This window comes from Gossypium raimondii, chromosome 8, assembly GCF_025698545.1.
Source record: "Gossypium raimondii isolate GPD5lz chromosome 8, ASM2569854v1, whole genome shotgun sequence".
NCBI classification, from domain to species: domain Eukaryota; kingdom Viridiplantae; phylum Streptophyta; class Magnoliopsida; order Malvales; family Malvaceae; genus Gossypium; species Gossypium raimondii.
Genome location: NC_068572.1, coordinates 1,211,924 through 1,237,532, shown reverse-complemented (window position 1 = coordinate 1,237,532; position 25,609 = coordinate 1,211,924). Strand labels below are relative to the sequence as shown.

The 25,609-nt window shown below is 33.0% G+C and overlaps 2 protein-coding genes across 2 annotated transcripts; one reads left to right on the top strand and one right to left on the bottom strand.

The window, feature by feature from the left end:
* Nucleotides 1-12,580: 12,580 nt before the first annotated feature.
* LOC105790098 (uncharacterized) lies at nucleotides 12,581-14,178 on the top strand. The gene has a single exon (XM_012617512.2). It carries the CDS (start codon nucleotides 12,794-12,796, stop codon nucleotides 13,766-13,768), a length of 975 nt encoding a protein of 324 aa, XP_012472966.1. The 5' UTR covers nucleotides 12,581-12,793; the 3' UTR covers nucleotides 13,769-14,178.
* Nucleotides 14,179-19,066: 4,888 nt separating this feature from the next.
* Nucleotides 19,067-25,017, bottom strand: LOC105790096 (formin-like protein 20). The gene is made up of 9 exons (XM_012617508.2): nucleotides 24,850-25,017; nucleotides 23,191-23,528; nucleotides 22,763-22,888; nucleotides 22,621-22,660; nucleotides 22,452-22,534; nucleotides 21,729-21,806; nucleotides 21,556-21,609; nucleotides 21,119-21,253; nucleotides 19,067-21,030 (listed from the first exon to the last, which is right to left on the bottom strand). The coding sequence occupies exons 2-9, from the start codon at nucleotides 23,497-23,499 to the stop codon at nucleotides 19,285-19,287; spliced, it is 2,571 nt and encodes an 856-aa protein (XP_012472962.1). The 5' UTR covers nucleotides 23,500-23,528; nucleotides 24,850-25,017; the 3' UTR covers nucleotides 19,067-19,284.
* Between the last annotated feature and the right edge of the window lie 592 nt (nucleotides 25,018-25,609).

The window sequence follows — 25,609 nt, the reverse complement described above, 5'->3', positions numbered from 1 at the left end:
GAAGTTGCAGTAGAGCAGGTTGAAATAGCAAACCTTATCCCCATGAAGTTGTAGTGGGGCAGGTTGAAGATACAAGTCTTATCTCCCTAAAGTTACAGTGGAGCAGATTAAAGTTACTAATCCTACCTCCCTGAAGTTACAGTGGAACGGATTAAAATAATGGATCTTATTTCCCTGAAGTTGCAGTGGAGCAGACTGAAGATAGTGAATCTTATTTCCCTGAAGTTGCGGTGGAACAGATTGAAGTTATAGGCTACAAACCTTAGCTCTTTGAAGTTGCAGTAGAGTAGGTTGAAAAAACCAAAACCTTGCCCCCTGAAATTGCAGCAGGGCAAGTTGAAATTACAAGTCTTATCCCCCTGAAGTTGCTGTGGAGCAAGTTGAAGATACGAGTCCTATCTCCCTGAAGTTGCAGTGGAATGGGTCAAAATGATGGATCTTATCTCTCTGAAGTTGCAGTAGAACAGATCGCATCAAACTTTATTGAAGCTACAAGTCTTATCTCACTGAGGTTGCAGTAGAATAGACTGAAGATAGCAGATATTATCTCTCTGAAGTTGCACTAGAGCAGACCACGATGAGTCTTATCTCCTTGAAGTTGCAGTGGAGCGGACCAAAATAATGAATCTTATACCTCTAAAGTTGCAGTAGGTCGGATTAAATCTACCATAACAAATCTTATCTCCCTGAAGATGCAGTGGAGCAGATTGAAGACCGTTGATAGTGGATCTTATCGTGTAGTAAGATCCCCGAAGTTACAGTGGAGCAAACTAAAACTACTAATCCTATCTCCCTGAAGTTGCAGTAGAGCGGACTAAAACGATGAATCATATACCTCTGAAGTTGCAGTAGGCCGAATTAGATCTTATCATATCAAACATCATCTCTCTGAAATTGCAGTGAAGCAGAGGATGAATCTTATCTCTCTGAAGTTATAGTGGAGCAGACTGGGGATAGCCGATCTTATCATATCAAACCTTATCTCCCTAAAGTTGCAGTAGAGCAGGTTGAGATACATGTCTTATCTCTCTAACGTTGCTATGGAGTAGACTAAAACCACGAATCTCGTCCCCCTGAAGTTGCTGCGGTGAAGATTGAAGCTATAAGTCAAATCTTTCTAAAGTGAAGTGGAGCGGATTGAAGCAACAAGACACAGTGGACTAGGGTAAAGCTACTTGAAAAGAGAAGCACCAGAGCAAACCAATAATTAACGAGACCGGGCAAAACTGGTCTTTCTTAGTCTTTGCTTTGTTCTCGTTACACGACAACGAGCAAAGAGGGGCAGCTGTAGAAGCTCAATTTCGCCTGGCCCAAAACCCACCTAACACTAGCTCAAATGAGCCCAACTCAGCCTAATCCAAACCCAATGAAAACTAGGGTTTCAGAACTCTAGTCTCTGCCACCGCCCTCGCGCCGCACGCCTCACACGCCTCCGTCACATCACTTCTCTGGCAGCCACCGACTCTGCTACTTGCTTCAATCACCGCAACTTCCACCTGCAAAAATAAGCAAACACGCAACAAGCAGCGCAAAGTAATAAAAAATTACAACAAAATGCATTGTAAATCGGCTATAAAAATCGATTATTATCTCTATTTTTCTTCTGCTTTTTCAGTCACAAGAGCAATAAAAAATGGAGAAGTCCTCAGAAGGTTTACTTCGAGTTTGCGTTTTAATTCATTTTTATTTTACTTCTTTATTCTACTCTTTGTTTTTTTACCTATAAGAATACAAAAAGAAGAGGAGATTTTTAAAAGGAAAAAATACAAAAACAATCAAAGTTTTTTTCTCTCTATTCTTCTTTTGGGCCTGTTCTTCATATATGTATGAAATAATAAATAGAAAAGAAAGGGAGAAGGGTAACTTGTCGTCGGAGCCGCCGAACTCCGTCGTAATCGGAGCCTTGGTGAGCTCGAGAGCTGTTGAGGCGGCAACGGTTAAGGAGGGATTCAAAAACCCTAGCAGAGGAAATAAAACTTTTTTCTTTTCTTTCAGCATTATTGTAAATTTTTTAAAGAAATTTTTGTTTAAATCTTAAAAGGATACGACGTCATTTTGAGCCAGGGCTTGTAGGCTTCAAAACGACGCCATTTCGTCTCTGAAACCCGCGTGTAGACCCGACCCGCAACCCAGGGTCCGCGTGTTTTTGTGCGGATGGGTTAGTTGCAACCTTGGCCCTTTCGCGTTCATGTCCTTTTCAATTTTCTCCCTTTTTTGTTTATTTTCACTTTTTTAATTCGGCCCCGTAACTTTGTTTGGATTTCAATCGGGTCCTTAATCCACTGACGCGCTGAAAATGGACACGTGTCCAGATTTGTGTATTTTGCGCATTTGGCCCTTGGCCTTCTCGCGTCATGCACCTTCAGTCCTTATTTATTTACTTATTTATAATTTTACTTTTAAATTTCCTTTTATCACAATTTAATCCCTTTTGCATTTTTATTCTATTATTAATCATATATATATATTCATTTATCTTTATATATATGTATGTTTAAAACTAATATATTATCATTATTATTAGTATTATTATCTATATTATTGTTATTATTGTTATATTCCCATTTATACTTATTTATGAAGATTTTAAATATATTTGTCTTATTATATTATTATTATTATTATTATTATTATTATTATAATTACTTATATATATATACACGCATATATATTTAAGATTTATACTGTTTTATTATTCTATTAGTAACATTAATAATATTATTATTGTCCTATTTTATACCCTTTTCTACTTCAAGTTTTGTTATATATATATATATATACTCACACAGTTTTTGTATTTTTAATTTTTTAAATATTTAATACATACATACATATATTTTATATAACTTAAAACTATATACATATGTATATTCTTTTATATTTTATAGTCTCAAAATATATGTATATATACATTTTAAAGTTATTATAAGTATGTCTCATTTCAATTTTATAGACACCCATTTTATACATATATGTATATTTATTTTACATACATATTTATATGTCATTATATATATTTACTTCTATCTTCATGCATATACAAATCCACATATACTTATATTTTTATAATATATAATTTACATACATACCTATACATATTTTTTATATACATGCTCGTGTAACTCTCTTATTGTGTCTTATAATTTATACACGTACACACTTTCACATTTTTCATATATTTTACAATTCATGTACGTACGTATATATATTTACATATATATCTTTTATACTTCATAATTTTAATACACATATATATACACACTTTATATTTTTATAATTTTGCTCATATCATTTATTTATTTATTTATTTATGTTTTTATTATTATTTTAAAGAATATTTTAATTTTATTCGCTTACTTGCTATTTTGCATGTTATTAATTTGTCTCTTTTATGCATTCATTTTTATTATTGTTGCTCATATAGTTATGCATGTATTATCATCATGTATTCCATTCCTACCATTTTATGATAAATTAATTTTTTTTCTGTAAGATCATGGCTTTAAAATAAATAAAATTTCGTATTCTAAGGTTCGAAAAGATCGTGCCCTAACTTACGGGGTTTCGACCTTCTCGACGAATTTAAACATATGAATCCTTTCAAACTTAAGTGTTTTAAACAATCTCAGAAATTATTAAAAGATCGTGTTCTAACTTACGGGACACGATTTCTTTTCAAAACCCGAGATAATCAAATATCTCTTAAAATAAATAAATTTTGGCGTTCATTCGAGCATCGGGAATTCAAGACATTGTGTCCTAACTTACGGGATGTAATTTTTTTTCTCGATCAACGTGAAGTATGTCCTTTTTTTCTCTTTCAAATATTTTTTTTGTATTTCAATAAAAGATCGTATTTTAAATTTCTTCAAAGTTTTTAATTTTTGACACCAAGACATTAAGTAATCAACTAGGTACCAATTTTGGGCGTTACGAGGATGATAATCCTTCCTCCTACGTAACTAACTCTCAAACCCGTTTTTCTGAATTTCACAGACCAAAAGCATTGTTTTAATAAATCTAAACCGTTTATTAAAAACAATCGTTTTACGAGGTGACCCGATCACACCTCATCAAAAAAGATTGGTGGCGACTCCCACCTTCGTTTTCATTTTTCAAAACCCAAGTCGACCCCGTTTTGTCAAAAAAATGGTGTCAACAGCTTGGCGACTCCACTGGGGACAAACACGAGAGTCAAGCCACGAGTTGGTTACTTTTTGTCTTTTTGTCAAAAATCAAAAACTTAGTTTAAATATACGATCCTTTCGTTGCATTTTTATCTTTATTATGATCTTCATTATTGTGATTTATCATCACTGTGTTAGTTTAAGTTCGAATATATTTCTGCGCATTGCATTGCATGACCGTTGGTCACACCCTTTTAAGTGGGAGTGAGAAACTACGCCTTCGTGAGGTCTCCGCATGGGATAGTGAATCGCTTCCAGGATACATCCTTACCTATGTCTTTTCATCTCCACATGGTCATAGGGAAATGTATTCCCCTGAACTGAACTCAGTCCGTATGAGCCTATAATGGGTGAGGATTGAGGAATCTGCTGGTTCAGGTACCCCTACTTTAGAACCGAACCGCATATAATGAGCCTTAAGAGCCTACCCTAGGTAGAACTACTTCAAACCCCCAGTAGTTACCCGAATAGGTGCTCTTTTTGTTTCTTTCTTGCTTACTTTTGCTTTGTACTAACCCGTGTTGTTTTGTTTTGTTTATAATTGCTTTGCATTTTCATCATAGAAAAGAGGTGTTGATTTAAATTCAATTGCTAAATAGAAAAGCTTGTCATGGAAAACGAATTTCTTGATAAAGTGGAAAATAATGCGACTGCCTTAATATAGAACGATCAAACGCAATGAGAGAAAGTTGGAAGATTGTGGAGGAATACACAACTATGCTTCGCTGCTTAAGGATTCAAATTGATGAAGATTATTCGAGAGCTATCACGTCTCAAAAGAAACTAAAGAGCATTGCGGGGTGAGCAATGGGTCGTGGCTTAGAAGAGACAGAATTTAGAATTTGCAAGCTTTGATCCTAGCATCCGGATATGAAGGAAAATACCAGTGTCTTCACCAAGAATATGAGGGCAAAGCCGCATATGTAATTCGTTTTATGTAAAGAAATTTGTCTTTTAGAAAAGTTGTTCTAATGGAATTGAATTCAGAATCAATGCCTCTCTTTCTTTTTGCATTCATTCCATGCATTTGCATCGCATTGCATCATATGCATTTGCATCGCATTGCATCATATGCATTAGATTTTCACAAAATGACCCTAATTAGGTAAAATTATTTCAGTTGCACTGAAAACTAACAAAAATCTGCCAACTAGATATCATTACGGTAGTCGCTGCAAAACCAAATAAATGGATCAGAGACTAGAGAGATTAGAGCAATTGCAAGAACAGATACAAGCTCAGATGTAAGAACAACTAGAAAAGATCCAACAAGACATACAAGAATCCCAAAAGAGCTTGATGAGCCAGTTAGCATAGCTATCGGCTAGAGATAAAAAGAAAAACCCTGTAGTCAATTTTGGAGATGATAATGAAAACCCTACTCATTTTCCAGGTTTTACCCCAACAAACATCCAAGCACAATCGAATACATATCCACAAAGGGTAACTGTTAACATCCGACCATAATACTAGACCAGTACTGCGACACCGGTTAATTTTGCGATAGGCTCAGATTCCAACCCTAGGGACAATCTAACTAATCCCGTTGTCCTTGAAGATCTAGCAAGAACAAAACAGACGAGAGTGGAGTTCTCAAAACAATTTGGAGGTCGTTACAAACGGAAAGGGCAAGAGTGGAGCCCCCAAATCAATACTTCGATGGCCTCAAGGAAGAGGAAAAATGAGATGAATGATGTAAGTAGGTATAACGATGGTTATTCAAAGCCGATTATTGCAAAACCAGCCAAGAACTGTTACTTCTAGCCATCAGATCGCCAGAAATGAGAATCTGGTACAAAGCAAAACATTAAGAAGTCTAAATTTGTACCAATCCCAATGTCATACCAGGAGCTGTATCAGAATTTATTTGACTCACATGTTGTTTCCCCTTTTTACTTGAAGCCTTTACAACCTCCGTGCCCCAAATGGTACGACACAAATGCGTAATGTGACTATCATGCGGGAATTACGGAGCATTCAATAGAAAATTATGTCGCCTTTAAAAAAATGGTTGAAAGGCTCATCAGTATGGGCATTGTCAAGTTCGATACAAAAAATCTGTTGCCCAATCATATTGATAATCGGGATAAATGCGATGCATGAAGAAATATTGGAAAACGTTCACATCAACGCCGTGCGAAGAAACAACTGAAGAAAGGACCTTGTTAGATATTTACCCTTACATACTTGGAGGTGTTTTGAATAGTAGGACTGCGGAAGAGATCCCTATGTTTTTAGACCTAATTTAGAGTAATGTCTAAAATACGCTTATTGCTCTAAGCCTAGGGGCAATAAGAATCCTTTTGTGAGATAGGCTTTTGTGAGATAGGCTTATGTCCAACATCTTTATTTCAATAAAATACATCTTTGTTTCTCATTTTGAACAAATATTCTTTTATTGTTTCCATTTCATTCATAACCATACTATACAGATAAATATTTTTAGATTCTTTTATTCTTTGGATCTACTTTCGTCCTATAATAGGTCTCCAGATATTAATGATACGAGTGACATTACTATTGACTCAGAACCTCCTTTTGAGCAAGATATGTGTCCAGATTAAACTTCAAGACTTTAAAGATAATTGAGACTGTAGCTTATCTCTTGATTTGTTAAAGACGGGAGAACAAGATTCTACCTTACACAGAGTCAGTGGAAGCCATTGCCTTTCTCTATGTGGGGCACAGATGTCATAGGGCCGATCTCACCTAAGGTTTTTGACGATTATCTTTATGGTCATCAATTACCTCACTAAGTAGGTAGAAGCTGCTTCATATGCTAATGTCGCAAAGTCAACAGTCTGTGAATTCTTGAAAAATCACATGTCAGTATGAAATGCCAAAAAGGAGCATATCTGACAACGCACTAAAATTGAACAACGGCACGATATCAGAATTTTAATACACATATATATATACACACTTTATATTTTTATAATTTTGTTCATATCTTTTATTTATTTATTTATGTTTTTATTATTATTTTAAAGAATATTTTAATTTTATTCGCTTACTTGCTATTTTGCATGTTATTAATTTGTCCCTTTTATGCATTCATTTTTATTATTGTTGCTCATATAGTTTTGCATGTATTATCATCATGTATTCTATTCCTACCATTTTATGATAAATTAATTTTTTATGTAAGATCATGGCTTTAAAATAAGTAAAATTTCGTATTCTAAGGTTCGAAAAGATCGTGCCCTAACTTACGGGGTTTCGACCTTCTCAACGAATTTAAACATACGAATCCTTTCAAACTTAAGTGTTTTAAATAATCTCGGAAATTATTAAAAGATCGTGTTCCAACTTACGGGACACGATTTCTTTTCAAAACCCGAGATAATCAAATATCTCTCAAAATAAATAATTTTTGGCGTTCATTCGCGCATCGGGAATTCAAGCCATTGTGTCCTAACTTACGGAATGCAATTCTTTTTCTCGATCAACGTGAAGTATGTCCTTTTTTTCTTTTTCAAATATTTTTTCGTATTTCAATAAAAGATCATATTTTAAATTTCTTCAAAGTTTTTAATTTTTGACACCAAGACATTAAGTAATCAACTAGGTACCAATTTTGGGCGTTACGAGGGTGATAATCCTTCCTCGTATGTAACTGACTCCCAAACCCGTTTTTCTGAATTTCGCAGACCAAAAGCATTGTTTTAATAAATCTAAACCGTTTATTAAAAACCACTGTTTTATGAGGTGACCCGATCACACCTCATCAAAAAAAAGATTGGTGGCGACTCCCACTTTCGTTTTCATTTTTCAAAACCCAAGTCGACCTCGTTTTATCAAAAAAATGGTGTCAACATATATGACGTATTATGTATATGCTGCCCATTTGTTGTATATATGCGGTTAAATTTTGGTGTAAAAATGTTGCTCAATTCGGTACGTATATGCTGCCCATTTGTTGTATATATGCTGTTAAATTTTGGTGTAAAAATGCTGCTAAATTTGGTATGTATATGCTGCCCATTTGTTGTATATAAGCTGTCCAAATTTTGGTGTATAAATGTTGTTTAATTCGGTATATAAATGTTGTCCAAATTGATGTATAAGAGCTGTCCAAACAAGGTAGATTATTTATATTGTAATATGTAGTATAGTTAGTAAATTTAAACGAAATAAATGTGTACAAATAAATGTTTGGATACATGCTTGATTTATGATATATAATCATATAGGTTTGAAATGTTTTAAGAATTTGAATTATATCAAATTTTGATTAGGTAAATGATAATGATACGGTTGAATTTTGAAACATAGTTGATATATGTAATTTGATTAATGATGCATGTTTGATTTTAATTGATTATGTGCTTAAATATATATATATATATATATATATATATATTTGGGAGGAAATTTTGTGGTTGAGTTAGTATAATTTTTAAAAAAAAATTTCGGGTTGGGTTTTGATCGGTAATGCCTCGTAACTCTAATTCGACGATAGACACGGGTCGGGTTGTTACAAAATGGATTTTAAATGCCAACTTGCGTGTCTAGTTGTTGGGATGGAAATAGGTTTTTAATTAAATAAACTTAATTTGGACTGCCACGTAGGACATCCAAGTTGGCATTTAAAACCAATTTAGACTGCCACATAGGACCGCCGTTAAGGAGATAACGAAGCTTAATGGTAAAGTGACCACTTTGTAACAAAACGATAACGTAAGTGACTAAAACGTAACATTTCAAACATAAGTAACTAAAATGTAATTTGAGGCAAATAAAAGTGACTGTTTTTGTAGTTTACCCTTTTTTTATTCTAAAAATAAAAATTGTAAAAATTACTTGTTAGAAAATATATTAATTAATTAATTAATTAATTATTCCATCAAAAAAATTATGTCAATTAACATGGCAGTTTAAGGAGGAAAATTCCTTTGGGGGAAAAAGGAGTCCAAAAACTTGAATATTTTCCTAATTTTCTTATTGCATATAGACCAAATTGTAACTTATTTGCTTGGTTATGGCCGAAAATTAGAAATAAAGAAAACTTTTGGGGTTCTTAGGAGAAATTTTAAAGAATTAATTAGACGAATACGGTGCTAAAATAATGCGTATAGGGTAAGGTAATCCTAGATAATTAAGGTAGGTTGGCCTAATTGATAAGCATAAATCCTTTTGACTTTGGGGAATTTGTACGTATAATTGCATATAATATATCTTAATGATTATAGTTAGAGTTTGTTGTTAAAACGTATATTCAGATTGATAATCGAAATATATTTAAATTTATATCGAAATAAATCTGGATAAAATCGATTTAAACAAAGTAAAATTTAGAGAGAACCCACACACGTGGATTACGTATGATGAGACGTGAACTACTATATAGGGGTGTGCAAATTTCGGGTAAAACCGAATTAATTTGGTTAATAATTTTTTGAAAGTTCGGTTAACGGTTAATTCGGTTCGAAATCGGTTAATTAATTGAATTAACCGAAAATTTATATTTTTTATATACATTTTACTTATATTGAATTCGATTAATTTTTTATATGTTTTATACTTGTTTTAACCAAAAAAAATATAAATTTTGGTTAATTCGATTAACCGGCCGAATTAACTGAAAAAGTTCGATTCGATTAAGGGTTAAGGGTTTAAAAGAGTCGGTTAATTCAGTTAATGATAGTTCGGGTCAATTAACCGATTGAACACCCTTACTAATATCTTAGTTTTCATAAGAATAGCAGTGAGTTAGATGTTTGAATCTACAAAAAAAAAAAAAAAATCGGTTTCAAAATTTCTAATCATTTTTATATATCCAACTTTGCTAAAATTCTTTTTTTAATATATAAAAAATAAAAATAAAAACATTAGCATTATATAATCAACGGGTTCAGATATTCGAATCTGAATCCGCATTTGTTATATGAATAAACAATGTAGATTCAGGTTTTTGTTTACATCTATTCCAAATTTGTCGTAGATATTAGTTTTTAGTCACTTATATAACTTGTGAATCAGTACTAGGTTTTTATATATTTTTTAAATAATTTATTAATCAAATAGGTGGTCTGACTGGTTCAACTACTAGTTCGATTTTAAAAATATTAATTTTAAGCGACGGCGAATACAAACCTCAAAAATGGGCTATTGCAGTTCTAATCTTTATAAATGATCATATTTGAGTATTGACCCCAGAAAATAGAATAAAAATTCTATTTAAGCCCTTCAAAATAATGAAATTAAACATCTCAAAAAATCTATTTGGATTGAACAATACTCTAAAGGAACCAAGAAAAACATAGTCGTACTCAATATTTTTTTATTATTAAAAAACCCAAAATTTTATCCTGAAAATAAAAAAATATTAAAATTATTGGAAAAATATATTGGTTTTGTTTGAGCTTCACGTAATATTATTTATTATGGAATTAAAATTTCATAAATATGCCCCACGAGAAGCAACCTAAATAGTGGCCTACATGAAAGCAAAAGCAAACTTGTACGTCTCTTTCGTAACGTTTCAACTTTTATTGATGACCAAAGCATGAAACACATGCTTCTCCTCAATTTAATCTTTTATTTTAAATTTTCTTATTTAAATATTTTAAATTACTATATTTTTTAAAAATAAATAAATATTTGGATTGAAAATTGGAAGAATTTTTGTTATTTATTCAATTTTAAAAACTTAAAAGTAGGAAAAGATGTCATTTTGTTTTTATTTTCTTGGAAAATGAAAAGATTGGAAAAACATGTTGGGTTAGAAATTTTAAAAAGAAAAAAAGCGAATTTTGAAAAATAAAGGTATAATGTTTTATTTAGTCCTTCAGCTTTACAAAAAATCATTTTAGCATTCTATTTAATTTTTCGTCTCTTTTAGCTTTTAAATTTGTATTGTTTGTTAAATCACTCCAAAATGGATAGAAAAGTTAATATTTATTAACTTTGCTTATGTGGCATACACAATATTAATTGCTAACGTGGCATACACATGGACCGACATGTAAGTAAATAATGCAAGTTTAATGACTAAAAGAGACGAAAAAATAAATGGAGGGTTAAAATTATATTTTTATAAAATTGAAGGATCAAATAAATCATTATATCAAAAATAAAAATGAAATTTTATTAAATCATACCGGATTTTAATATCTAAAATATGACTTATAAATTGAAATTAAAATTTACAATTAATATTGATATCTCATATATATATATATATATATATCATAATATTAACACTTAAATTAATTTCATAATATTAAATTTCATTTAAATTAATTTATTTTTTCTTTACATCTTCAATGAACATTTTAACTTTTCACAATATTTTTTACAGTAATATTAAACACTTAAATTTTTAAATCACGTTGTTCAAAAAAATTCCAAATTAGCCTTAAATGTTAAAAAAATAGTCATATTGAGTTTTAAAAAGTAGGTAAAAGATCTCTAGTCCCTCTCAATTTCAAAATTGAGCAAATTAGTCCTTTTCAAAAAAAAAATCAAAGCAATTTAATCATTGTCAATTTCGAAAGTGGCAACTAAGGACAATTAATCACAACGATAATGTTTTACCTCAATTGCACGTAGTTTTAATTGGTATAATAACAATTTTAACCCTCAATTTTTATACATTCATCAATTTGGTCTTAATTTAACAAATTTATCTTGTAATATTTGTGTAAACATGTAACTGATTAGGTTGAATTTGTTAATTTTTTAGAATTAAGTCCAAAATGACAAAATATAAATATTGAAGGGTTTTTTAAGGTTAAATTATATAAAATCTAAAAATATTGAATTTATCCCATTAATATTTACACACGTGCATCAAATATTATACCTAAAAATAATATATAGATTATATTAAATTCACTATAATTTCGAAAGAGATAGACAGTAATCTTAGCTCCTATATAAATAAAATAATAAAAATGCAATTTTAATCCTTAAAGAAAATATGTACTTCAATTTAACTCTTTTTTTTTTTCTTTTGAACTTTTGGTTCTCCGTCCAGGGACATCACTAGAGAGGGCATGTGAGGGCCATCACCCCCTCTAAAATATGGTGAAATTTCAATATAGTCCATTTAAAAATCATGTAATTATAAATTAATATTTAATAAAATTAGACATCAATCTTCAAAATTTTGTAAATCAATTTTAAACCTTAAAAGAAAGTTCTAATTTCATCCTTATCTCCAGAAAGTTATACTTTTACCTCCACCCTGATAAACCTAATCTATCAAATCATACAAATAGTGTGACCCTTTTGAACTCAAAATAGGCTAATTCTAGTCATTTCAAAAAGGGGGTTTTGATTGTTGGTATGAAAATTATGTATTCTAGAGAAACAAGAGGCCATCACAGCTAAAAATTAAGAAACTTAGAGATGGTCAACTTTGTTTAATCTTCACATTCCTTATCTAAAATTCTCATATACTAAAGTTCAAAACTTTGAAAGCCCTTCTCAATGGAACCCTCTGGAGCCCTTAGAAATTCAACTCAACCCATCCCCCTTAAAAACTAAACCCCCTCCCTTCATCACCCCATCAAATTTCCTTCATCAAAAAACCTTCTTTTTCCCTCCTTTTCCCTCCCTCCAAACAAGCCCTTCCTTTTGTTTTGCCTTGGAAAAAAAAAATGGGTACTTTAGTGGGACATGTTGCACCGGGTTTTGCATTTTTTGCACTTGGGTTTTGGCATCTTTTCAATCACATCAAGCTTCATGCTTTAAACCCAAATTCATACACATCTTTCCCATGGTTCCCAACCTTGAAATTTAGGTACTTGGAGCTGGTTTTGATCATGGTTGGTTCATCAATCTCCATATCAATGGAGCTTTTCATTGGTCCAGAAAAGCATCAACCTTTTGACACTGATGGAACCATCCCATCTAACCATCTTCATAACTTTGAACACTCAGCTATATCAATGACTTTCTTCATATATGCTGCTTTTGCCATAGTCCTTGACAAAACTAGCATCAATATCGACCTTATGTTTAAGCATAGCTTAACACAATTCCTTGGAGCAATTGCCTTTGCCCAACAGCTGTTTCTGTTCCATCTTCACTCAGCTGATCATATGGGAGTTGAAGGCCAATACCATTTGTTATTACAAAGCGCTATAGTTGTGTCTTTAGTCACAACTTTAATGGGAATTGGGTACCCAAAGAGCTTTATGGTTAGTTTCATTAGGTCTCTTAGCATTTTGTACCAAGGGTTATGGCTTATGGCCATGGGGTTTATGCTTTGGACCCCAAACTTGATCCCTAAAGGTTGTTTCATCCATTTAGAAGTGGGGCACCAAGTGGTTAAATGTTCAAGCGATGAAGCACTTCATAGAGCTAAGTCATTAGTCAATATAGAATTTAGTTGGGCTTTGATTGGTGTTACCATTTTTGCTATGAGCTTTTATCTTGTTTTGGTCAAATTATATGGTCAAAAAGTTGAGTATTCAACATTGAAAAGCCATGAAAATGATCACTTTGAACTTGGTGAAGAAGAAGAAGAAGAAGACGTTGAATCTCAAAAGGGAAGCAATAAACAAGGTGAACCCACCAAAGGGTTTATTCACATGGGAAAAGGGTATGCAATTATGGACATTGAAAGGTAAAGGGGTTTTATTTTTATTATTATTATTAATAGAGGTGAAAGGGGGTATTTTTAGATGTGTCAATTAGGTGAATATTTGTGTACAAAGGTGTTTTTTTTTTGGGGGGGGGGGGTTCCTTTGTCTTTGATTAAGCTTTGCAATAATTTTGGGGGCTTAATTGACAACAAGAAAAAATGTCTTGTAGGGAGGGTTTGGGGGATAAAATTGAAAAGAAAACAAAAGTGTGTTGGTGGTGGTAGGGAAATATTGTTTGGTTTGAATTTATGGGGTTTGGGGTTAGGAGGGGTTGATTTCATTGTGATTGTATGTATACACAAAGTAAACAAAAAGAATATATACATATATATATATATGTATGTATGTATGTATATTATCTTGAAAGCAATGACTAAAAGATTTCTTTTGCTTTACTTGGGGTTTAGTCTTTTTCTTACGAAAATAATCTATCTTAATTTTAAATCAAAATTTTGAATAAATCTGATGTCACGAGTTAATTTTATATTAATTCAATTGAAATAAATAATTTTAAAAATAATTATTTGTCTTAAAAATTATCTAATATATTAAAGGTATTAACATATAATGTCACATTCTCATTTTTTTCGAAAAAATTAAACTTAATTTTGTAATACTCTAAAACGGTACGTGTCATTCTCTAAATCGTGCTTCTAAAGTTTTAAAACACCACAAGTAATGTATCGTATAATTTTCCATAACTATTTTCGTTAAAACTTTCAAGGCAAAGCTATAAAATTTTGAGAGATTAAATGGAATTATAATTTTAAAGGGTTAAACTATAATTTTACCATTTCGAAAGAGCTAAATTTGAATAAATTTATGTTTTTGTTATTTATATATAACATAAACAACGTCACATTCAAAGTAATCATCGACCATAACAAGAATGCTGAATGCATGCAATGAATTCAACATAGTTATTATTGATTAAGGCTTAATTTTAATGAAGAATTTGATAGAGAATCTTTGTGTTTTCTCTTTTTGTTTGTTTGTAAAAAAAAAAGTAGGTTTATAGATACTTACACAAGCAAGAAATTAACAACCCCAAATTTATTTTTCTAATTTCTTTTTGTTTTCTTACAAGAAAAGGATTTTGATTTTGCCACCTTGCTTTAACTCAAATTTTGGGATTTTTTTAAACTTGTGTGCTGGCTAGACCTATCCATAGGCCGGGCCGGGCCGGGCCGGGTTCGGGCCGGGTCCGGAAAAATTTTCATCCCGCCTCCTGGGCCCGGGCCTGGCCCGAAATATGGGCATAAAATTTTGCCAAGGCCCGGCCCGAGAAAAATATCATAAGCCCGAGCCCGGCCCGGCCCATTTTTTAATAAACATTAAAAAATTGTTTTAAAAATAAAAATATTTTAAAAGTATTTTAAAAGTATTTTAAAAGTATTTTAAAATTAAAAAATAAAAATAAAATATATATATTTATTATTTTCGGGCTGGGCCAAGCCCGGGCAAAAAAAGTGGTGCCCGAGGCCCGGCCCGTTTTCATTTTTTTGCCCAAGCTCATATTTCGGGCCTCTATTTTTACCCAAACCCTCTTATATTTCGGGCGGGCCGTCGGGCCATGGACAAGTCTAGTGCTGGCTTGATGGTGGATTAGGGTGTTTATTGCCCCAGATGCAGTCTGAGTTTGAATCATAATTGCGTTGTTGTTAGAGTTGTGCCCTCCTCTTGTAATTCACAAAAAAAAAAATTGAGATTTTGCCACCTTGCTTTAACTCAAAATTTAGGAAATTTTTAACCCGTGTGCTGGCTTGATGGTTAGGGTGTTCACTACCCCTGATGTGGCCTGGGTTTGAATCACATTAGTCACATTATTGTTAGGGTTGTGCCCTCCTCTTGTAATTCACAAAAAAAAAAAATTGAAAATTTTCCAAGTAAGTTTTCTTTTTGATGAGATACATCACAACCCTGTCCCACGATACTTTTATTTTTAAGAATTCAGTTTATTTAGTTTTTAGATTTCGAAATTTAAATCTAATTGTTAATACTATTAAAATTATTTTGTTAAATTCAAATTCATTATAACACTATTTTTTAGTTACGAGGTACTAAGTGAATACTTTTTATTCAAAATGTTGCACAAACAAATTTAATGACAAATTTTAACGATGTTAACAATTGAACTAGAAATTTGAAATCTAAAAAGTAGAGGGACTAAATTCAAAATTTGAGAAAAGTACAGAGATTGATGGCATACTTAAACCAAATAGAAATAGTATGTGACGTATCATCTGTGTATAAGTTTCGAACACTATCAATGGATAACAACATGATACCTCATCATTGTTTTAACAAAGAAATAATGGAAGATTTAGGGTTTATATCAAATTTCAAGCTTTCAAGTTTAGAGTTTGGAGTTTATATCTAACTTTGGGTTTTGGGTTTATGTTTAAATAAAGTTATTAGTATTTATTTGTAAATCCTTTACTATTTTTTATTTCATCGATGATAAGGAATCGTGTTAAAGTTCTTTGGCGGTCTGCAAGACTCATACACTAACAGTACATCAAATATTCTCCCAAAAATATATATTAATATTAATCTATATACTATATATTGAACATTTGATTGAGTTAGTGTTGTAAGTCAACTGGATACCAACTCAGGTTGTATAATAACGAAAATTCTCTTATTTTACAAAGTAAACTGTATTATTTTGTGAGTGTTATTATCATTTTATATATTTCATATATAAAATATAAGCACATAACAGATTTGAACTCAAGCCTTTATATATTTTAACATTTAACCGAAACCTTATTTGTTATTTACATCATTTTTTTATAAAATATATTTGTTATATAATTAGTTTTTCACCCACATTATGAGTGTATCATAATCTAGTATAAATAAAGTGTTATTGTTTATTTTTAATTAATAAATAAGGTTAAAGTATGCCATAAATCCATGTACTCTTCACAAATTTAGAATTTAGTCCCTCTACTTTTCAGATTTGAATTGATTCAATTGTTAACATTGTTAATTTTCTTTTTGTTAAATTTGTTGGTGTGATATTTTAAAATTAAAAAGTACTTATTTAGTAGCAATGTAACTAAAAAATGACATTGTAATTAACTGAATTTAACAAAATAATTTTAATAGTTGAACTTGAATTTTAAAATCTGAAAAAGTAAAAGTTATGAATATTAATTCTTTTTTAAAGAAACTCATTATAAGTTTTGATTATATCTGCTCTTTTAGACATAACATCTAGAACTATCCATAGTCCATTCCCAACCTATAAATAGGAAGATAACGTGCTTTAGTGCACTCAAACTCACATCTTCTTGCATTGACAATAATACACATGCCAATCGAATTAAGATTCAATTGACATAAATATTAAATTTTTCATTTTAAGGGATCAAGACTTCTGTCACCTCACTGGCGTCATTCTTGATTGGGTCATTTGAGCAACTCTATAAGAAAAACGTTTGAAATGAGAACACTTTCCTAAATACAAAAGAGCCACCACTAATTTCATTACCCTACATTGACCTTATACATCCTAGACATGGGTGACCATAACACCCTCTCAATCTCCGTCACTCAATTTGTTGAGGTCCTAATCGACTATACGGCAATTCTTCTAAGCCATGAACTTTCTCTCAATTAGTCTTTTTTTCAATCTTAAGTCCTTCTATAAATGTGTGATAACGTGGCACAGACTCAGGATGTCATGTCATCACCTGAAAATTAAAAATATATATAATATAAAATATTTATAAATTTTTTGAGTTTTAAGTGATGACGCGGCACAAACTTAGAGTTTCATGTCATCGTACTTTTACGAAATCCAAATTCAATATCAAAATAGATTTAATTATCAAATTGATATATTAAAATTGATAAAAATACAAATATTTACAAAATTCAAAAGCAAATGAAATCATGTAATTACTATATAAATTTATATATGTTAAATAAAATAAAATAGACCCATCAAAATAAATTTTATATTTTTATTTTTAACATAATTTAATACATTGTCAATTAAAAATAAATTAAAATTGTATTTTAACATTTCATTTTTCCCATTTACCGTTTATAAACTTTTTAAATAAATTAATCCTTCATCATAATAATGTTAAATTTCTCTCTATTTTTTCTTTGGAAACCTTTCACAATTTTTTTAATAATTTATGAATTGTTAAATCAGTTTAATCATCAATTTTCAGTTTAATTAATTTGACCGATTCAACCATCAACCAAACAATAATTAAAATTATATAAAATTATAGAAATCGATTCAACCATCAATTTTTTATTCTAATTTTTAGTTTTTTTTACTGTTTCTAAGCAATTCACTTAAAAACTGATTCAACCTGTATATCTAAATTGATATACTAACCGATCCGATATGGTTCAAATAACACCACCCTTCCATTACTATTTGCTTACTTTTTTTTTTTTTGGTTGCTGAAAATAATAAGAATGCCTAGAAATAATTTTAGCTTTGTTATGCTTGCAGACAAGGAAGCAGATGACCAACAAAAAGTTGGTTTGGTCACCTAACCGCGTCCAACAACTAAAGCCTGCACTCTCAAAGTGAGAACTTTATGGTGACTTTCAAGTCAATTAGATGGAGCATCAATGTTTTTAAAATCGGATCGGATAGATAGTATTTATATTTTAATTATGAATTAAATATTAATTTATTTGTCCAAATCCGACTTGCAAAATTAAAGATATGCCACAATTTTTATTTATTTATTTTTATCAAAATACAACAATAGTTTTCTCTCAAAATAAAACAAGACTTTTGTCTCATATTTGTGTACGTACGTAAGTCAAAGTTCAAGACTTTTTATGATGCTAGTTCATTTTAAATGATACTATAATTTTGTTATCATACATTTTTAATGAACTTTCTCTAAACTCAACCCAACCCGAATAATTCTCCAATCAAACTAGTCTCAAAACACGATTTTGGAAGAAAAAAAATCCGACCCCGTTGAACCAATTCAGGTCAAAACCCATCGGGTTTTTTTGCCATCCCTATGTAATAACAATAAACATTATAGGACCGAAACCATGTTCATTTCTGTAATTTAAATCCCAAGTTGCATCTCTAAAAAATCCATCCCTTTTTATCCAAATCCAAAAACTCAATCCGAACCCAAATTAACCCTAAACCCTAACTGACCAGAACTCAAAATGGTTCAATCCCAAAACCATACAAACCTGAAATAACCATAACAAGAAATTACCTAAATTCGCAATAACTCCAGAAAAACTAAAGCCTCAAATCTGAATGACCCAAACTCGAAATGATTCAAACGGATATGGTCCAAGCAGTGATATTCAGCTAGGGAATGAGTAAGCAGAGTCAATAAATGCATCTAAAATCAGCAAATTTGAAGAAAATAATTTCTTTTCTATTCTACTTTTTTTTCCTATATTTAACATCTTCAAACAGAAAGTCTAAATCATTGAAATATAATCTCCTGATTATGGCCGTCTTAAAACAAATTAGTCAAAATGATTACCTACTTTACTCCTACTGAAGCCATCAAATCTTCATACTCAGGATCACTGTCCTGTTTCCTTGCATTTGCTTTACCACCTCCCTGGTGTTGAGATGCCCCAGGAACAGAAGTGGGAGAGAATGGATCATAAACTTGCTGTCCGGCAGAATGGCCCAATGTAGACCTAGTGGACTGTGGGAAACCACCGCTGGAAAATCGGGGGTTTGGAGGTGCGAAATTTCCCAGCCTAGGTGGCAGAGGTGGGTAATGCTGTTGATGTTGCAAAGAGTGCCCTGGCCTAGAAGGAAAGGAACCGGCAATATTGGGTGCTTGGGGAGGTGGAACAAAGTTTCTCAATCCCATTTGTGGAACTGGATTAGGACCGGTGCCTGGGAATGCTGGAGGTCTGGCAGACATGGCATTTTGCTGAGCAGCGAGCTGTGAAGAAGACATGTGAGTTTGTGGCAAACCCATCTGGTTGCCACTCTGTGGCCTAGGAAACACTTGCATTCCTGATTGGGGAGTGGAATTGGGCACACCAAACTGGAAAGGTGGAGCTTGTGGTGGTTGGAGGTGAACTGCTGATCTGGGGGCCAGACTATGTTGATTTGCAGCCTGACTGACTGGTCTTGGAACCATTGGATAGGCTGGGCCCTGTGTTTGGTGAGGTTGAAATGTAAAATCCCCTGAACTTGACTGTTGTGATCTAGCAGCTATTGCTGAAGGTCGATTTATGGGAGCAAAATTTGCCATGTTTCCAGGAATAGAACCAGAACTTCCTCTTGGCAGAGATGGTGGCAAGGACGTGGATGGTACTTGTGAGATAATTGGTCTAGATAACATTGCTGGATTTAGAGATGGATTTGGCGGTTGTGCCATGGAAATGGTAGGTAAAGAGGATTGCATTGGTGGTGGTGCAGGCACTAGTGGAGGACCAGGAGGAAAAGGCAAGGATGGATGGTTGACAGGTGCACTGGTTAACCGAGGACCAGATTGCCCAGTTGCAAAAGAAGCTGACATGTTTGGAGGGGCAGAAGAACTCAATGCAACAACCGGCCGTGGAACTACAGGATGAGGCACCTGGGATAGAATTGCAGGTGGAGCCAGTTGCCCTACATTGCTCAGACCTGGGGATGCAGAGTTGGCTGACCAGCCTGAGGAGCTTCCTGCAGGTACTGCTGGCTGCTCTTTTAGCAGTCCTGATGAAACACTAGATGCAGTTTGGGGAAACAAAGGCATCGACGGTCTAGGGCCAGGGAGTGGCCCCAGAGCATGGGGCTGGTTTCCAGTAAAAGGTAGTGAAGAAAAATTGCCAGGTTGAGAAGATGGAGGATTTGGATTCGGGATAAGAAAATTTTGAGGACCGGTATGACTTAGAGGATGCATCGGAGGCATATATGGCTGTGGTTGTACTTGTCTTGGAAGTTGTGGACCAGATGAAACAAGGGATGAGTTTTGAACAATTGAGTTGTATCCAGCTGCAGGAGGTGGCCGTGGCCCAAAGAGTGAAGACGGGTTTGAAGGTGAGGACTGTGCAGGTACAGAACTATTGATAACTGGTGCTGAAAAATTCAGCGGCATAGAGCTGGTAGGGAACCATGAATTCTGATATTGAAACTGACCTTGTGGAGATGCTAGTGTAAGTTGTGGCACTTGCTGATTTAAAGCAGCATCAGTCACAGATGATACAGCTGTGTCAGGGATTTGACTTAGAACATTCACATCATTACAAGATATCGCAGGCACTGAACCAGTACCTAAATTTCCCTGCAGAAAATATATGAATAATAAATATCACTTGTTAATCTTCTTCTTTTTGGAGAATTTTTCTTGATGTTCAGAAGGATGAACTCACTGATATTGAACTAACTAGCAACTCAATCAGCGCCACCGCTCCATCAACTTTCTCAAAAGTGTCAGCTGATAGATGAACATACAGCTCTTCATAAGCATCCTGGGTTTCATTACCATCGGGAGTAGAAATTTCAACCTGAGGAAGAAATACTAGCTATAAGTCAATAGTGATTCAAGCTTCATAAAGCTTCTACCTAAGGCAAGTTAAGTAAGAAATATAAAAGGCTTCAGCTACCAACAAGTGTCGGGTGTAGTGGTAAAGCACTCTCAATGAAAGAACACGGGTTCAGACTTTAGAGATGGCATTGTTGTGAGGGGCAGCACCGAGCCCCGAACATGAACCGTGAAACAGACAGAGAGAATACCAAAAATAAAAAAATAAAAGGCTTCAGCTCAATTAACTAGACGGCATTATATTCTCCCAGCCCAAAGAATTACCTTCTCTCCAGTATTTGCTTTAATGCCGTAAACTTGTACTATAGCTCCAGTTTCCTGATTTTTAAGATGAATGGTAAATTATAAATTTGCCCTCAAGAAGAACATCATGCATATGTACATACATGTATTACATGAATGACTGTATGGATCTGCACAGAAACCATAATACGTACCTTTTCTAGTCGCTTCTTAGTATCACTTCCGGGACCAAATATTAGACCAACAAAATTGCATCCAGGATATTCCTTCACCTGCAAAGCTAATATAGTATCATAATATTCAAGTGTTGAATGCACATAGGCAAAGAATGAAAGAAAATTATTAATATTAGAGAGAGAGTAGCTTTGTTATGAAAGTTGGAACAAATTTGAAGGTTCCCATAACAAAACAGTATAGCCATTAACTGGTCAAATTTGTCTATATTTGAAACACAATTGACACAAACACCACGGCTTATCTGGTGATAAGATATGAATCATAAGCATTGCAGCCTTCTTAACCAACATATTAACTACACTTTTTGATACTATCGCTAGGTTATTTAGGTTGAAAGTGTCTCACAATGCAACTTTCCAAAAGGAAAATACAAATACAAGTGCAGTGAGGGTCAAAGCCATAATTTTCACTTTGGGCGGGCAACAAGATAAACATGATGCATATATTTAGATCAAAGGGAATGCATGTATAGAATCAAAAGGCAGAAAAATTAAATGAGAACATTGTTAGGCACTACAAATGCTGAAAAATATCAAATATGTAACTCAAAAAATTTTCATACAACTTTGATCAGCAAGATTGCCATTAACTTCTTTCAGCAGTACAATAAAAAAAATGCAGGAAAAGGATGACATTGGAAAATTATATGCAGTAATATGTCAGTATAAAAATGGGCTTACAGGAATGGGAACTGTTGCATCTTTCAATAATGGTTTATAATCTGCTGGTGCTTTGTAACTTGGATTCAATTTTAGTATTTCACCTAGAAGTCAATAACAAAATGGTGAAAAACTGAATAAATTTGAGAAAGAGAAAAAATTATCATCTGGCAAAAGTTGTCAGAGTTACCAATAGCCTCCCGTCTTTCAATCTCCAAGAGTTCTAATTTCTGCATTCACAAATTCTATGTTAGTTAGAAATATAAAATCCTCAATAAGTCAATAGAATAAAAAGATATTAACAGAAGGTGCAATATTAACCGTCTTTCTACCTCACTTTCAAGTTGAGTATCAGAAGTGCTTTTAACCATATTCTGAGACACAAATGGTGAGTCTTCAGTATCCCCGGCATCCAGATTTCCTGACTTCAGCTGTTGCGTAATCTGGTCCACCCGAGTCTGCTCAAAATATGGATCAGCTTAGAGGACCTAATATCACTTAATGGCACCTGGAATGTGGAGTTTCGATGCTAGGGAATCGCAAAGTGGACATTGGCATTTATCACCCAATGGAAAAATAAAGGAAATATTCGATTGCCATCAGATGAGCAATATGGAATACAATCCAGGGCTACAAATGCCTCCAACTCCTCAGGACAGTTTAAACATATTGAAAGAACTTCTAAAATTTAACACTTAAAAGTTCAATATGCATTTGCAAAATGACTCCAAAATGCACTTGTAAAGGATGGCTTAAATACCTGATAAGCTAAGGCCCTACCCCTTCTAACAGCAGCATCCTGTGTTGGATCAGGGCCCCATTTTGTTTTCCTCTGAATCTGGTCCATATTATCTTCATTGGCAGTAGCATTTCCTCCGGGTTTTTTACCTCCTCGGAAAATAGGGACCAGTGAACCTGACAATTTATTTTTAGGTATAACAAAGCCAGTCTTCGCGGCAAACCTTGAGACCTTTGGGCCTGTAGTTGATGCAGTGGATGAAGTAGTTGTTGCAGACATATTGGTAATGTAAGGTCCAACAGCAGATATCTGGTCAACCTTTGTACTCATCCTGTCTGCTCAACAAGTTCCTACTGCCCCTGACATATGCACGTGGCATATAAAATTAGTAGAGTTGGGGAGATATCCACTGATATGGTCAATTGTCAAAGGAAAAAAAGGGGGTAAAAAAACTGCTAAGCACCAACTAATGATGATAAAAGGAATCAGATAAAAGATTTTGTTTAGCAGTCAATTATTCTTTTAATCTTAATGTAAAATCTTAAAATATGATTCAATAGCTCCAAGACTTCAAGCCAAAGTAGGGGTACTACTTAAGATAAAAAATTCAGCATTTAATGCGTGTATTCTCTTAAATCTTTCACCGCTAGACCTTGAGCTTGACAAAAGAGAGCTAAATGCAAGAGAATTTGTAACATGAAAAAGAAAAAAACTTCTAGAAGAAAAGAGCCTATCTATATTACCAATATAATTGCCACAGAAAAAGGTAACTGCACCAATCTTATTGTTTCAAACGCTAATATATATATATGACCAACAAGTGTTGGGTGCAACGGTAAGGCACATTACACTCCCAAGGAGAGAACGCAAATTTGAACCTTGAAAACGACATTGTTGGGAGGGGCAGCCATGAACCCCGAACATGGACCATAAAAAGAATATGAAAGATACCCAAATATATATGAGTATATCAGTTGCTATCACTCAACAGCTGTTCGAGGTTTGAACAGTATGCTATAAGCCCATAACCCTTAATCCAAATACTTTAATCAGACTCATTAACTTGCTGGAAGCCAAAATAGTTGTTTTCTCTATTTCTCTTTTCCCCTTTTGAATGGGAAAGGGTGCATTGAGCTAGCTCTCCGAGCCGGATACAAGCACCTACTATTGGCAACATGTTCTTGATAAAAATTCTACTGATTACAAACAAGCAACAGCAAGCGGGTTTACTCATAACTCCATTCCTACAAAAATTACTTTAAAAAGTCCAAGCAACCGGGTTTTCTTTGTAACTCAAACTATTTATTGGAGACTCCAAATTGATTCAGACCAGGAACCAATAGCAAGCAGTGTAAACCAAAGCAGATTTACTCATAAATTGATTAAATTCCTTCTTCAAATATCAAATTTACTGACCAAAACCAAATCATTGAGTAGAAAAAACAAAAAAAAAAAAAACATGGAAATGACCATGCCACGATTACATAGTAATCATAATTCCTCGAAATATCAGTATTATTTTCTTTCCAAAAAACAAATTCACAAATTTTCCTTCTTCTTTTTTAATTTACATTTGCTCAGATATCAATCAAAACAGTGAATAGGAAATGAGAATCCCAAAACGTAAAAAATGGAACTTAACGGTGCAAAATTAGATAAAGGCAAAGGTATGAAGCGTACCTAGGGTTTAACGGCGGAGGAACTGAGTTTAACCCTATGGGCTTTGGAGTTGAACCCAGCGGAGCGAGACAAGCAAGGTGTCGGAGCATAAAAATGGAATAATGTTGTGAATTTTGATTACCCAGCGATCATCATCAGCAAAGGTGATCGGTTATGGCTGAAGATGATGATAAAAAAAATGGGCCGAAAAATTGCCCAATTTTACTACAATTAGGTTATGAAATTTGTCCTTTCTAATTTTTATAGCCCATGGGCCTATCTGAATAGGGATTGAAATTTGAAGTGTTCTGTAATTTGGTCCCACCTAGCCCAAATTTTGAAAGGGTAAACTATACCCAATGTCATTAAACTATTAATAAGTTTACGTTTTAGTCACTTAACTTTAAAATATTACAAAATGGTCACTGAACTATTTGAAAGTGACTTAAATGAAATTTTTTGAATAATTTTGTGACCATTTTGTAACTTTTTTAAATTGAATAATCAAATTGTAAACTTACTAATATTTAGTGACTTAGGTGTAGTTGACCCATTTTGAAAAAACGGATGAACTAATCAATCAGATTGATGAGATTCAGTTCAATTTGATTCAATTACTTTTCATATTCACTTTGATATCTGAAAATATATATATATTGAAAAGACAATAAATTCAAAACTCTTGTTATTTAAACCGAATTGAACTGACTGATCAATCCAATAATTTATCGTTCGAATATAAAGGGTTGAATCGATCTTTAAATGAATCACTAGAAATAGG

Bases quoted from the DNA above. Each gene is read 5' to 3' on its own strand.
- LOC105790098 (XM_012617512.2), top strand. From the start codon at position 12,794: ATGGGTACTTTAGTGGGACATGTTGCACCGGGTTTTGCATTTTTTGCA.
- LOC105790096 (XM_012617508.2), bottom strand. From the start codon at position 23,499: ATGAGTACAAAGGTTGACCAGATATCTGCTGTTGGACCTTACATTACC. The intron at 21,254-21,555 runs GTAATTCTTTGG...TTTCTTCCTCAG, and splicing joins AAGCAAATACTGGAGAGAAG to GTTGAAATTTCTACTCCCGA. The intron at 21,031-21,118 runs GTGAGTTCATCC...TATTTTCTGCAG, and splicing joins TGCTAGTTAGTTCAATATCA to GGAAATTTAGGTACTGGTTC.